The sequence below is a fragment of the Trichoderma aggressivum genome (genome assembly GCF_033847375.1).
Source record: "Trichoderma aggressivum f. europaeum strain CBS 100526 chromosome Unknown scaffold_006, whole genome shotgun sequence".
Lineage (NCBI taxonomy): Eukaryota > Fungi > Ascomycota > Sordariomycetes > Hypocreales > Hypocreaceae > Trichoderma > Trichoderma aggressivum.
Window position 1 is genome coordinate 257,189 of NW_026946372.1, and position 14,298 is coordinate 271,486.

Genomic DNA, 14,298 nt, shown 5'->3' on the forward strand with positions numbered 1-14,298 from the left:
CCCCCCCCCCCCCCCCCCCCCCCCCCCCCCCCCCCCCCCCCCCCCCCCCCCCCCCCCCCGCCGGCGCGGAGGTTAATTTATCGTTAACATACCGTTGGAATTTTTCAATGTTTCCCGAATTTTCTGAAGTCCAAAATTTTGGCTTCGAATCATGGCGTGGACAAGCAAATCACGGATCGCATTATACTCTTCGCCCTTTCCATCAGCGTTCGGGGTTTCCCCAAGTTTCTTCAGATGTTGTATGGGATATTCATATCCCGCCTCTTGCACCGTAATTTCTATCAAAGTAGGCTCCAGCTCTAGGAGTGCCTCTACCATATCCACTTTCCCCAGTGATACAGCTTTATGCAAGAAACTGCAGTCTGGGTCGGAAATGAATTCGCGGCGAGACTTCTCTGGAAACATATTCCACATCCCCGCAGTTCCCTTTTCGATGACAAATGCAGCGTGCGCTTTTGTGAGAAATTTTGAATCTTTTGACTCGAGTAGAAGACGAACAAAGTCTGGTGCTGGCGTTGTGACTGCAATTTCCCAGGTTTTCTCATCGATGAGACTTGAATTTTTGCTCACCATCATCTTGAGTATATCCATAACCCTAGCCACAACATCTGGTTGTAAAGAAGTAGAGGTATTGAGTAGTAGCTCTAGGAAATCCCTCATGTCGTTTTCCGCTGCCATCTTGCTTTCACAATTGACATCTTGCGATTGGGGTCCCTGCGGGTTGATTTTGGAATTTGCGCTGATATCGTTCTCAAAGCTATCCATGAGCTCATCCAGTACGATTTGCAACATGTAGTCGGATTTTGATGTCACTGCGAATTGGAACGCTGACGGATGATAAAAGTTGCCATTACCATCCAAGGATGGCTCGAATGCTATCTTCGGATGACGGTAGCATATGGCCTTTATGATCAAGCCTGCATGCTCTAATCGCTTGACAGTAGGTAGGGATTTTTTGGCTTTGCTATCATTCTTTACGAAGTCTCGTGTAACCTCGTAAAGTAATTGGATCCTCTGAGTTTGGGTTCGTATTGTTTCAGACTCGAACGTCAGAATATCTCTCAGTTGACTGAAAACGGCCGCTTTCGATTCTTCCGCGGCTGTCTCAGGAGCACGTTTCTCGTATCTCTCGATTCCCTCGCGGATTATATCGTATGTGCGATCCGCCTCCCAATCACTAATCAAAGCCTCCCAGTAGGGCCCGATACCCCGATGCCCGTCCTTGCTAATCATCTTTAGCAATGGAGGCGGCTGGATCTCTGATTGACTGGCGTTGACTAAGCTCATGGTGGAAGCGTCAGAAGTTTGATGCTGGGTTGTAAAATGGACCTGAAGATTAGAAGCGATTGTTGATCAGAAAGGAATTCTCGAAAACACACGTGTGTGTATGGAAGTTGGGATTGAAATGCAATGGAACTGAAAGAGCAACAAGATATATACCTTCTTTCTTCAGAAAGGCATTCTCGCCTAGAAATATTCTCTATAATATAAAATTGATCCGAGATATGAATGATACTCTCGTCATTATCAAAATCCTCTGGTCCATGTCCCGAAGGGCGGGAGATTGCAAGCAGCGGTGAGAGAATTCAATTTCCGCCGGTCGCCAAGAGGTGGTCCTTGTAAAACTTCGGAAAGAACCTTCACGAATCAAATCTTATCCCGTTATCATTTGTTCATGATCTTCTAACATGTACCTTGTTGTATTTACAGATACGAGCTGTTGTATAACAAGTTTGATATCGGTATAGTACACAGCACTCCATGATATATGAATACGAGGTAGTACAACAAGGTTAATATTATCATATCAGGAGGTACTTTGTTATATTTGCAAATACAAGTTGCTGTACAACAGGCTTGATATCGGCACAGCGCATAAGTACCTAGTAACTCTACCTAGTAATATATACAAATACGAGCTGTTGTACTACAGCGTAATTTCACACAGCGGGTCGAGATATTCTTGAGCGATTATCGGAGGTGCGGCAGGAAGATGTACCTCGCCTCTGTTACGGCGTGCCTACCAAAGGTCTGATAGTTTACTGTTTCCAATTTCAATAGTACTGAGAAAAAAGGTTGATGGTACCCCTTTAAACATCTCACGATTTCAAACCGTTCCCAACATCAGCTTGCGAGTGGGATATCAAAAGCATGGCTCAAAATTCCACTCTCAATTTTCCCATCAGAAATGTCATCTTCCGTGCGGATGACCACCTCTACGAAGAGCTAGAACCTGATTTCAGCGGTTCGCTCGGCGGTTTCAAAACCTTCAACCCCAAGGACGATCGATTCCAGCGATCAGCCATACATGTCTCTGCAAAAAAATCGAAATTCAAGAAGACGGTTGAGCTTATCCTCTGCTGCCATGGTTGGAAGAACCCCGATAAAGAGGTACCCATGACTCTGGTTGTCTTGGGTGTAAAGCTATCCTGCCACGACCGCGACTCTCGTTTCCAGTCGGTGAGGATCAGTCTTCAATTTGACGAAGACGACAAACGCGACCCAAGGGACGCCTTCGGGGCACGTCCTCAGGTGGTTGCTTACGCACCATTTGTACAGGATGAATACTGGAACATTACGGAAGCGAATGTTGCAGACACCAATGAATATGGAGGGAAATTGGGCATAGATCAGGTCGTTCAAGCAGAAGTCAGCGTGAACAGAAGTTCTGAGGTGTCATACACTCGGCGACACTTTGACAGGGGAACCGCATATCGCCTTCATGACCAGCATACTGGGAGATTCAATGGCGTTGAGTGGTATTGTGAGCAAAACAAGCAACAAAATTACGGTGTTATGCCCAACTTCCACTTGGCAATCCTCGTCGAGCGATCACGCTTTCACGGTAAAGCCATTTCTTTCAAAGCCGAATTCGACATGCGGGCTGAAGCCGGCTTCAGGCATGACTTTGCACAAGGCCTGCGCCGTACTTTTAGGCTTCTGAGACCCGAGGACGACCCTGTGTATTTTGATCCCTCCAAGGAGAAACCTGACGTCAACGGGGTTGGTGGAGTGGGTGAGAAGCTATTGAAGAACATCGACATAGATAATCTAGGGGCTCTTGCGGAGGGGCAGTTGTTGACCAAGCTGATTAATTCCGCTGAGGGTGTGCTGCCAGGATTTGAGCCGATGGCGACATTGGAGTAAGGGGTCGACTCTTATTATTAGACAGCTGATAGAGGCACTTGCCGTATTTCAAAACATCAATGCATTGAACCAATCCTTTGCAGCAGCTGGACAAGATCGAAAGTCAGGAGATGTAGGGTATCAGAATCACATGTTAGGAACTGGGCGAGTGCCTGAGACTGTTTGCTTGGTACAGTGAATGTTGACAGTACCTAACAAACAGTTAGAATGCAGATCGTTTAAACATCAAGCTAAAGTAGAGAATACCTTACGCCACAGCAGAATTCCAATCCCCTTGACAGGTATGCAATACTGCAGCTTCATACGAGGCTTACCACCTAATTAAAGGCACACCGTCACAGCACTAAAGTGCAGCTCCCAGCAGGTAAAGGGACCAGCGACACTCACTAAAAGCACGGGGGTCAGCCTTGGGGTCAATGTTAGGTGAGCAACTCAATTCAGCGACTCCACCACCGTGGACAAAGTTGCCATCGCCGTCTTCATCCTCATCCTCAACCGCTATTCTTTCTGTATTTATACCCCCCATATCGTTTCCCACTATATCATTCAACAGCAAAAAATTCTTGCCATCTCTACAAGGACACAGCAGCACCCTTTGCCTCCATCAACAGCATCGATCGAGACAAAATCGACATCCCCCCCACCGTCTAGATCCCGGCCCATGCCATAGGGCACCGCTCCAGCATGAGCATCCGCCATGCCCCTGCCAGCGCTGCTCTCTTCCAGCGATAGATCGTCTTCCTTCGGCTCGTCCTCCAGCAAGGCGCGCTCCGTCCCGGCCGTCGACGGCGACATCCCGCCCGAGTACATCCACGACGAGGCCCAGCTGCCATGCATCCCGCCCGAACGACCGGACCTGCGCGAGCTCAACTGCGGCCTCGAGGCCCTGGCGGCCGTGTTCCCTGATATCCAGATCGAGGTCTTTCGGGAGCTGCTGGGCAACTTTGACGGCGAATCGAGGCTCGCCCTGGTGGCCGATGCTCTGCTGAAGAACCGTGCAGTATGGGTCAAGGGCAGGTGGAAGGTTGCCGGGCCCGAGAGCCACAACAGACTGCAGGCTGGGAACGACGACAGGGACAAGGACAAGGACAAGGAGGAGGCGGATGTCGATGGCCCCGGCCATCGGCTGGTGCCGAGAGCAGAAATATTCCGAAGCAACGAGTACAAGAAGGCGGTCCAAGCGCTTGCGTGGCAGGAGTTTAAAGGCCTGTCCAAGTCGACCATCAATGCGGTCCTTGCCGAGTCCAACTACTCCTATCTGGACGCTCGGAGGACTCTCGTGACGCTGTCATCTAAATCATGGCGCTTCACCATCTCGTCCATCTTCATGAGACGGAAGCCTGTGGCCACGGGCGAGGCAGACAACCATCCTCTTGTCCGCTGGCGCACGACTGGCCATGGCTCTAGCATACCTACGGTGCGGTCTACGGGCAACGCCGAGCTTGATCGAGAGCTATACGATGCGCTCGTCCGCCCACTGAAAGAAAAGGATAGAGAAGAGCGGGAGGTTAAGGACCGCGCGGCCGCTGTGCTGCTAAACAACGAGGAGGCCGAAGAGGCGGGCGCCATTCACGAGTGCACGTGCTGCTTCACCACGGGCGCCTTTGAGGAGTTTACGCACTGCAACAAGGACGCACACATGATTTGCTTCCGCTGCGTCCAGCACTCCATCAAGGAGGCCGTCTTTGGGCAGGGCTGGCTGAGCAGCATCATCCCCGAGACGGGAACGCTGAAGTGCATGGCCGTCGACCGCGACCAGTGTCCCGGCCATGTCTCATATGAACACATGCGCAGGGCCATGCTGGAGGAGAAGAAGGGCGCCGAGATTCTACATCAACTAGACCAGCGCCTTGCAGAGCACGCCTTGCTTGCCGCAAAACTACCACTGGTACACTGTCCGTTCTGCAACTATGCAGAGATTGACGACATATACTTGCCGCATCAAAGGTCAAAGATGCGGATTCGTGTTACTGGCGTTCTTCACCTGGTGTTTCTCTTCTTTTGCGTCGTCTGCGTCGTCCTCGTCCTTCCCCTGGCTGCGATATCTCTTATTACCGCTTTGGCATTCACCTCTTGGACATCTTTTTGGAAGCAAATATCGTCGGAATGGAAGCTCGCCGTCGCAAGGCATTCTCGACGCCGACGAGGTCTCCAATTCTCTTGCCAAAACCCCGAGTGTGGCCGAGTGTCCTGTCTCTCGTGCAGCAAAGTTTGGACAGATATCCATGTCTGCAACGAGTCATCTCTAGTTGCGCTGCGAACGCAGGTCGAGCAGGCCATGAGCATGGCCATCAAACGAGTCTGCCCTCGGTGCAACACGTCGTTTGTCAAGAATGCAGGCTGCAACAAGCTCACCTGTCCCTGCGGCTACAAGATGTGCTACGTTTGCCGTGCCGACCTCACCGAGGAAGGGTACCGCCACTTTTGTGACCACTTCCGGCCCGACGGCGATCCTAGACCATGCCTCGAGTGTGAGAGGTGCAACTTGTGGGAATCAGAAAATGTCGACCAAGTGCTGCAGGAGGCCCGCGAAGAAGCGGAGCGAAAGTGGAAAGACACGGAGAAGAGGGACCTGTCCGGGCCGGAGAAGGCCTTTCTGGAGACGGGCATCGCGGCGCGGGCTACGGGCATGGGCAGCGTGGAGCAGATCCTGGTGGCGGGACGGTTGCCTTCTCTGGGGGAAGTTTTGGACATTGTGGTTGAGACGATCTTGGTGTGAGCGAGATGGGGAGGGCAATCTCGGTTGGGGTTTGTGAGCATTTGCTAGAGAATGAGCTGCTCGGGCTGCAGTTCTGGCATATCTCTCACTCTCTCCTCCTTGCCATTCCAACTTGAGAAACATCCCTGCGCGGCGTCATGTGGACTATCAAAGATTGGCATGCATGATCCATGATTATATGCGCTCCTGGCAGCGCTCTTGGCCAGTTTGGATATTTTCCATCAAGACGGGCTCGACTTAGACCTGCCTACGTTTCTCATCATTTCCTTTGTCTTTATCAAGAGCGTGGCCAAGTACTCATCCAACTCTTCGACTGCTTCGGAAGAAACAGTACGACGAGGATAGATGTCGGCTGTCTTGTTTTCCCTTAATTCTTCAACTCTTCTCTTTGCATATATGTTTCCTTTTACGGTTAGGCATTGGGAATTTGTCTTTTTCATGAGCTTGTTTTTTTTTTCTATTTTACGAGGGGCTGAGCGTCGTCGATTCATGAAAATGTAAAGGGCGGGATAATAACTTGACGAATGGATGGATGGATGCATAGAAAACTCCTTTTGACACATGAATTTAAACAAATCGTCGACATGAAAGTATTGCATCCTAGCCTCTTAACACACATGAAACATTAAAATATATAGTATACATTCATCAAACTTCTTCTTCTTCATCATCACAGCTCTCACGCAAGTTCAGCAGCAGCTCCCGCAATCGCCAACTTGCCCGTCTCCTTCACCTTGCTCTGAAACACAACCTTGCCTCCCTCCCTCCACATCTCCGTCACAATCGTCTGCCCCGGAATCACCGGCCCCGCAAACCTCACCTTGATGTTCTTGATCGCGCCGAACTTGTCGTACACGGCCTTGCCAGCAACACCAAACGTGCACAGGCCGTGCAGGATGGGCGCCTTGAAGCCTCCCATCTTAGCAAACCCAGGATCGATATGCAGCGGGTTGTAATCGCCGCTCAGACGGTAAATCGCCGCCTGATCCTCCCCCGTGGCCTCCTCGACGACGACATCCGGCGCCCGCTTGGGAGGCTCATTCGCCGCCGTCGCAGGACCCCTATCCTGGCCCTTTTTCGCGCCGCCAAACCCTCCCGCGCCGCGCAAAAACACAGTCATTTCATTGTAAAACACGTCCTCGCCAGTCTCGGCGTTGACAGTAGTGATGCCCGTTTTCACGACGGAGGCGGAGCCCTTGTCGACGACCTCGAGCAGTTTGCCGCGGGAATGCAGGCGGCCGGCGGTGGGGATGGGGAACTTGCGGATCTCGAGGAACTGCTCGCCGTGGAGGAGCATCATGGGCGAGAAGTTTGGCACGATGGTGTCGAAGTCAAAGGGCATTTCTGCGCTGAAAGCTGGGATGACGCCGAATGTGGGGAGGACTTGGAAGTCTTCTGCGCCCTCACTGTTTTTTTTTTGTAAAACTTCGTGTTAGACATGTCCTTTTCCAACAAATTGGAGGGATATTGATGAAGTTGAAGATGTAGCTCATGAGAACGTAGTGAGATAAGGGGCATTCAGGGGTCCATCACGGCTTACAAGACATATTTCAGCTCCTTGCTCTTGGCGCCAACACCGAGATTGTACAGAATGGCATCACGCTCCGTCAAGTTGTACTCGGTAGGACTACCCTCCTTGTTGAGAGCCTCAGCAATGGCGGCGAGATGTTCATTGGTAGGGGCGGCAGCAGAACCACCCTCGCTCTAAGAGCAGAGAAAAAACACACACACAAATTAGCCACGGGTCATTCAATGTGAAACGTGAAAATTCTTGTTCTCTTTCTTTCCAATAGCATTTCTTTCATCTTTAGGGAACTAATCCAATATGTACAGGGCTTTGATAGGTTCGTGGTGGTGATACAAAAGTCTTCTTCCAAATGTTGACATGCCAGATGGAGAGACGAGCAAATAGTAGGAAAACATAAAAAAAAGAAGAAGAAGAAGAAAAATCATTTAACATCATGTACTTGACGTTTCTCATACCTTGTTCTCCATGTTGGCCATGATCTTCTCCAGGCCGTCCTGAGCCTTCTCGGGATGATCCGCACGGCCATCGTCAAAGTTGACAATCTTCTCCCACTGCTTGACGACCTCCTCAGGCACCAGAGGCACGTTGATGGGGAAGCCGTGGCCACCGGTTCGCTGCCATCGAGTCTTGCCGACCCAGCCGCTGCCGACCTCGTACAGGCCGCCAGTGGGGTTGGGGCACTTGTCGCTGCTGAGGGCGAGGACAAGGGGAGCAATGTAGTCGGGCTTGAAGGCGTCGACCATCTCCTTGGGCATGATGGTGGCGGTCATGGCAGTGCCAGCGTTGGGGGCAATGGTGTTGACGTAGATGCCGTACTTGAAGCCCTCGAGGGCCAGAGCGCGGGAGAAGCCAAGAATACCGCATTTCTGTGATGTATGTTAGACTTGTTAAGACACATGAATCAAGGGGGGGAATCTTACAGCAGCGGCATAGTTGGCCTGGCCAAAGTTGCCGTAGATACCAGAGGTGGAGGTGGTGTTGATAACACGGCCATACTTTTGCTTGAGGAAGTAGGGCCAAGCAGCCTTGGTGACCTTGTAGGTACCGCGCAGGTGCACGTTCATGACGGGGTTCCACAGGCCGTCGTCCATGTTGGTAAAGGCCTTGTCGCGGAGGATGCCGGCGTTGTTGACGACAATGTCGACACGGCCAAAGGCGTCAATGGCGCCCTTGACGACGGCATCACCGTCCTCGGCAGAGGCCTTGACGCCGACAGCCTTGCCGCCGAGCTTCTTGATCTCCTCGACGGTGGTGTCGGGGTTGACGAGATCGTTGACGACGACGGAGGCGCCGTGCTTGGCAAAGGCCAGAGCATAGGCACGTCCGATACCGGCACCGGCGCCAGTGATGAGAGCAACGCGGCCGGTGAAGTCGAGCTTCTCGCCCTTGTCGCTGGGGCCCATCTTCATGGAGTCCTCCAGCAGGGTCAAGAAGTCGTTGGGGCCAGAGGGGTACTGAGGGTTGGAGAAGTCAATGACCTTGTTCCACTGCTTCAAGATGGCGCCGGGGGTGTACGAGTCGTCGGCCTTGAGGAGCAGACCGCTGGATCTCTCCCATCGCAGCTTGGCGATGTGACCGGCACCGGCCTCGAAGATGCTGCCGTTCTCGGTATTGTTGGAGTGAACGAGCACGGCAACGAGCGGCACAATCCACTCGGGGCCGAGAGCCTTGAGAACATCGGGGGGCATGATGGTCTCGGTCATGCGGCTAGCAGCTATTTGTCACGCTCGAGTTAGCCCATCAGCTCAGAAACGAAAGCTGCATTCAGCCTCGGAAAAGGCACATACCAATGGGAGCAATGACGTTGGACAGGATGTTGTACTTGGCGCCCTCCTTGGCCAGCGTCTCGGTGAAGCCAACCATGGCGAGCTTGGCAGCAGAGTAGTTGGTCTGGCCGAAGCTGCCAAACAGACCGGCGGCCGAGGCGGTGTTGATGACTCGGCCGTACTTTTGCTTGCGGAAGTGAGGCCAGGCGGCGCGGGAGCACTTGTAGGCGCCCGTGACGTGGACCTTGATGATGAGGTCCCAGTCCTCGTCCTTGAGGTTCTTGAAGGCAATGTCGCGCAGGATGCCGGCATTGTTGATGAGGATGTCGATGCGGCCAAAGGCCTTGATGGCCGTCTCGATGATGCGCTCGCCGAACTCGACGCTGTCGTAGTTGGCAACGGCCTTGCCGCCGGCCTTGACGATTTCGTCGACGACGACATCAGCAGCCTGCGGAGGAGGCGGTTAGCTATTTCGATTCGATTGAAGAAGAAGAACAAGGGCATCCATTCACCGACCTTTGTAGAGGTTCCCTCGCCCTTGAAGGTGCCGCCCAGGTCGTTGACGACCACGCTGGCGCCTCGAGAGCCGAAGAAGGTGGCATAGGCCTTGCCCAGACCACCGCCAGCTCCGGTGATGACCACGACCTGGCCGTCGTATCTCAGTTGCTCAGCCATGACGTCGGCAAGTTGCTGTGTGTGTGTGTGTGTGTCTGTGATGGGAGAGTGACGCTGAAGCGGAATACGACGTCAAGACACAAGAACAAACCAAGTGTCAAAGGGAGAAGAAGAGGAGGAGAAGAAGAGGAGGGGTATCTAGATGGTGCACAGAGAGGAATTCAATCAAGAGAAAGAAGGAAGAAGAAGACGGTGTCACGCTCGTCGACTTTTTTAAAGTGATGCGGACGGACCGGGTTTGGACAAGCAAAAGGTGTCGATGCCTCGGCTTGAGCTGGGGCGGGTACTGCGTCGGTACCGCTTGTGTGCCACTTGTTGTACCGCGACTTGGACCGAGTTTAGAGGGTTTAGAGGCCGGGGAGGGCGCTAGGCTGGAAGCGGAGAAGCAGGGAGTGTTTATGTCTATTCACATGCTTTTTTGGAGGAAATCTGCTGTGCATAACACGGAGACCGGAGTACGGAGGAGCAGAAAAGTTGGGGTATTGAATGCTGGAGGCTAAAGCTGGGGGATGACGAGAAACACATTCACGTGCCCATCCTTGTCAGCCATTTACTAAGACTTGTGAGACGTCTACTAGGTAACTTCCAGGGTTTACGGTAAGCTTCGGAGTAACATGTATCGTGTACGGAGCACCGCTATATCGACACGACATGACACATGCAATTCGAATCCCCCTTCTTTAATGCCTTGGTGTTCTCCGAGCATCTGACGCGCATCTGTACCTGCTACGCTGCACTCAATCGCAATGCTCTCCATCTCTCTCCATACTCTGCCTGCACCCCGTATTCTCTCTCTCTCGTCATCACCGGCTTGATCTTGCATACTACTACCAACACACACAACGACTCATCTCTCCTCTACTCCGTTTTACCATCTCTGATTCCTCCTCTGCTACACCTTGGCCAGGTACCTACCCATCACTACTCCCATCCTCAACATCACGACATCACGTGTTTCACTCACCCAGCTTCTCATCCTCCCCCCAACGCTTCATCAATCTACCGCCTCCCCACACAAACTCACCTCAACACTCCAGTCCGCTAAAAGCCAAACCCGAACCGCTCGGTCAATCAAGTCACCGGTGCGGCCCCGGAGCCCGGCCGCCCACACACCACACTCCCCCATGTATGTAGTCCATAATATACAAGACATCAATATCTCCCTCCAACCACCAAATCTCATAAAAAAATCACCTCGTTCTTCTCGTAAACAACAAAATAAACCCCACAATGGCAACGCAATTCATAGACGATAAATCCCCAATATGCATCCCATTTATCCTAAACCGCCTCCAGCTACACCAACAATCCAATTCCGACTCCAATTCCAACTCTCACCACCAGCCTCCTCCCCTCATCATCGGCCTCAACGGCCTCCAAGGCGTCGGCAAATCCACCCTCGTCGTGCCCCTCGCCGAAGCCCTCAACCGCGAGGGCATCCCAACCCTCGTCTGCAGCATCGACGACTTCTATCTGCCGCACGAGCAGCAGCTTGCTCTGGCGCGTGAGAATCCAGACAACGCCCTGTGGCAGGTCCGCGGGGAGCCAGGTATATACTCTCACTCACTCACTTTCACTTACACACACACACACACCCTTCCTCATACCACCTTATATACATTTTCAATCCTCACACCAGCTTCAATAAAAACAACAAAATAAAAAAAGCTCACATCCTCCCAAACAGGCACCCACGACACCTCCCTCCTCAAATCCGTCTTCTCCTCCCTCCTAACCCACGCCCCAACCTCCCTCCCCCAATACGACAAAGCCCTCTTCTCCGGCCAAGGCGACCGCCTCCCCCCCTCCACCTGGCCCCTCATCAACCAACAACAACAACCTCCCCAAAACCCTCTTCAAGTCGTCATCCTCGAAGGCTGGTGCATCGGCTTCCGCCCCATCTCCCCCGAAGCCGTCGCCGCCAAACACGCCGCCCCCAGCCGCACTCTTCGCCAGCACCGTCTGGAGCACCTCCTCGCTGTCAACGAGAAACTCGGCGAGTATGATGATGTGACGCGCTTGTTTGACGCTTTTCTTCACATCGACTCGGAGAATACCGAGTACGTCTATGATTGGCGCCTGGAACAGGAGGAGCATCTTCGTCTGACGAGGGGGGATCCCAACGCCGGCATGACCAAGGAGCAGGTCATCAGATTCGTCGACGCTTATTACCCTGCCTACGAGCTCTACTCTGAAGGGCTTCGAAAAGGCCTCTTCCCAGACAAGCCAGGGGCCCAACTGCGGATGGTGGTTGGACGTGACAGAAAGGTGAAGCAGGTGATTGAGATTTGAACATGGAAGAGAGGTAGAGAGAGGGCAGGGCTAGTTGTCTCGTTAGAACAGAAAAGTGCTTCTTTTAGCAACAGGTAGAATTCTAGATGGCGCAACATGGGCACATCTTGGCTAGACCATTCCATTTATATCCCACAAAAAAAAGAAAAGAAAAAACAATCTCATTTCATTAGATCATTACCCGCCAACGCCATGCTTTCCGTTGTGAGGCTTATAGACGCTCTAGGCCACGCCCAGCGCCGCCCCATCCCGTCCTGCCCCATCCCATCTGTCGAGCCTGCAATAATCAACATTGCACATGAATACCCACAACTCCACACTCAAAATGTCACAGCACCAGGAAGACGCAGCTTGCTTGGGGTAAAAGAACGGGCATCACTGCTGCGCAGCCTTGGCGTCGTTTGGAGTCATCAAGCGCTGGCCCTCCTGCAGCATCCGGTTCAGTTTTTTGTCAATAGCCGCCGTCTGTTCCCGGACCGCCTCCTCGCGAGAAGCTGCCTCGTCCTCAAACTCCCTCATCATTTTCCGCTTGTTACGCCGGACCACCCTCATTTTATGCATAATCTCGGAGAACTGCTCGGCAAACCAGTCGCCCGCCTCTTCCCAGTCGTCGAAATCCATGTTTGCAAACATGAGGCGCTGCTCCTTCTCGCTCTGGCGCATGCCCTGCTCTATCCTTGCGACGCGAGCCTCCACAGTACCCGCAGGAGCACCTGAACCGGCCTGCGTTGTCGCCTTGGAGGGGTCAAAGTCGAACGGTTCTTTGTCGAGATCGGCGTAGGCCATGTTGCTGAGAGCCATGTCATCGTAATCGAGGCTTCCTCGTCTGCGTTTCTTGTCTTTGGGCGCCGATGGTTTAAAAGGTGGAATGGTTGTCGTCATGAGGCGCTCCAGCGCAGCTCGATGTGGTGATAGAGGATGCCCTCTTACTCTCGGGGTGGCATGTCCATCTTCGCGGCCGCCTACGGTGGATGTGCCATCGTCTTGGTCTCCATTCTCCTCTTCGTAAGCTGCTCCCTCTTCATCCTCTACCTCTTCTAGATCCCTGAATCTAGTCATGGGACGGAAATCGTCTCCTCTGTCTCTTATCAGCCGCCCCCTGTTTGCAAAAGCAGGAGATGTACTCCTCTTTTCCCTATCGTCGAACTCAAACTGTCTCGGCATTTGCACATGTCGAACCCTGAGATCGCGCATGGGCATCGCGGTTTGTTTCTCTGGCGATGCTTCTGGTCGAGAGTAGGTTGGTCGATAGTTTCCAGGTGGTCTATTGTACCCATTGACGGCGGTTCTATTAAAACCATCGTTCATGTAGGTGGATGGGGGGTTACGATGCCCATTAGTTGGAACTACTCTCATGAGGAGGTCTTCCCCGAGCTGAAAGGCGGCGCCGTCATTTGGGAGAATTCTCCTATCAAAGTTGTAGCGGGGGGCAGGTCTGGTGATGGCGGCCGGAGCAGCGATGGAGACAGCAGGAGCAGGAGCAGTAACAATTGTATTCCGCTTATCCGGCATCGGTTCGTGGTCGGCTTCGGATGGCTCGTACTGCGGCGTTGTTAGGCCAGAATTCATAAAGCTGTCGCCTAATTGGGAGCCCGTAAATATGTCCATAGGGCGATGTTGGCTGGCTGGGGACTGCGAATGGGATCGCTGCACCGACTCGGGCGGCGGCTGGCTAAATCTCCGCTGATGTGCGCTGGGCTGGCGAGCATTGGCTCCTGGGACAGGAACCCGAGCGCTGTCTGCCAATTCCCTTCGTTCTACGGCGGACGAGAAGGCTGGCGGAGCAGAGCTCTGATAGCGCTCTGGCTCGCGAGTCTGGTGGACTGCCGCATTGCCGTTGAGGTTTCCGTTGGTGTTGACGTCGGCATTGGACTTGGCCCTGACTTCGTTGTCGGATTTGAGGCGTGCAAACATCTGCAGCCGGCTCGATCGCTCCTTCAACGAGGCCGGCATTTCGCTGGTATTTTCCTTTTGCTTCCCTCCCAACTCGAAACTGTGTTGCGGTTCAGATATTTGCGCCTGCACAAATGAATTGAAATCGCCCGTCGTGTCGAAGGATAAAAGCCTCGCACCAGTGAGGGGTAACGAAGATGTGAAGGAAGGAAATTGTTGGGCAGCCGAAAGGATCGCGAAGACGAGGAAGGAGATGGGGTTGGCGGCAGGTTGGGCTT

The 14,298-nt window shown here is 52.9% G+C and overlaps 6 protein-coding genes across 6 annotated transcripts in view; 3 read left to right on the forward strand and 3 right to left on the reverse strand.

Moving 5' to 3' along the window:
• Positions 1-1,287, reverse strand: part of Triagg1_2332 (uncharacterized protein) — a gene marked incomplete at both ends in the record, with an annotated part of 3,478 nt that extends 2,191 nt beyond the window's left edge. The window contains one exon of the mRNA XM_062896502.1: positions 93-1,287. Within this exon, the coding sequence (XP_062758544.1) occupies positions 93-1,287 (1,195 nt within the window). The remainder of the gene's footprint in view (positions 1-92) is intronic.
• Positions 1,288-2,151: 864 nt separating this feature from the next.
• On the forward strand, positions 2,152-3,147 carry Triagg1_2333 (uncharacterized protein; the record flags this gene model as incomplete). The annotated part of the gene is made up of 1 exon (XM_062896503.1): positions 2,152-3,147. The coding sequence occupies one exon, from the start codon at positions 2,152-2,154 to the stop codon at positions 3,145-3,147; it is 996 nt and encodes a 331-aa protein (XP_062758545.1).
• Positions 3,148-3,844: 697 nt separating this feature from the next.
• Triagg1_2334 (uncharacterized protein) lies at positions 3,845-5,866 on the forward strand (the record flags this gene model as incomplete). The annotated part of the gene is made up of 1 exon (XM_062896504.1): positions 3,845-5,866. One exon carries the CDS (start codon positions 3,845-3,847, stop codon positions 5,864-5,866), a length of 2,022 nt encoding a protein of 673 aa, XP_062758546.1.
• Positions 5,867-6,545: 679 nt separating this feature from the next.
• Positions 6,546-9,835, reverse strand: Triagg1_2335 (uncharacterized protein; the record flags this gene model as incomplete). Its single annotated transcript, XM_062896505.1, has 6 exons — positions 6,546-7,272; positions 7,407-7,570; positions 7,850-8,260; positions 8,315-9,108; positions 9,182-9,608; positions 9,677-9,835. 6 exons carry the CDS (start codon positions 9,833-9,835, stop codon positions 6,546-6,548), a joined length of 2,682 nt encoding a protein of 893 aa, XP_062758547.1.
• A 1,230-nt stretch (positions 9,836-11,065) lies between these two features.
• Triagg1_2336 (uncharacterized protein) lies at positions 11,066-12,127 on the forward strand (the record flags this gene model as incomplete). The annotated part of the gene is made up of 2 exons (XM_062896506.1): positions 11,066-11,384; positions 11,523-12,127. 2 exons carry the CDS (start codon positions 11,066-11,068, stop codon positions 12,125-12,127), a joined length of 924 nt encoding a protein of 307 aa, XP_062758548.1.
• A 375-nt stretch (positions 12,128-12,502) lies between these two features.
• Positions 12,503-14,080, reverse strand: Triagg1_2337 (uncharacterized protein; the record flags this gene model as incomplete). Its single annotated transcript, XM_062896507.1, has 1 exon — positions 12,503-14,080. One exon carries the CDS (start codon positions 14,078-14,080, stop codon positions 12,503-12,505), a length of 1,578 nt encoding a protein of 525 aa, XP_062758549.1.
• Between the last annotated feature and the right edge of the window lie 218 nt (positions 14,081-14,298).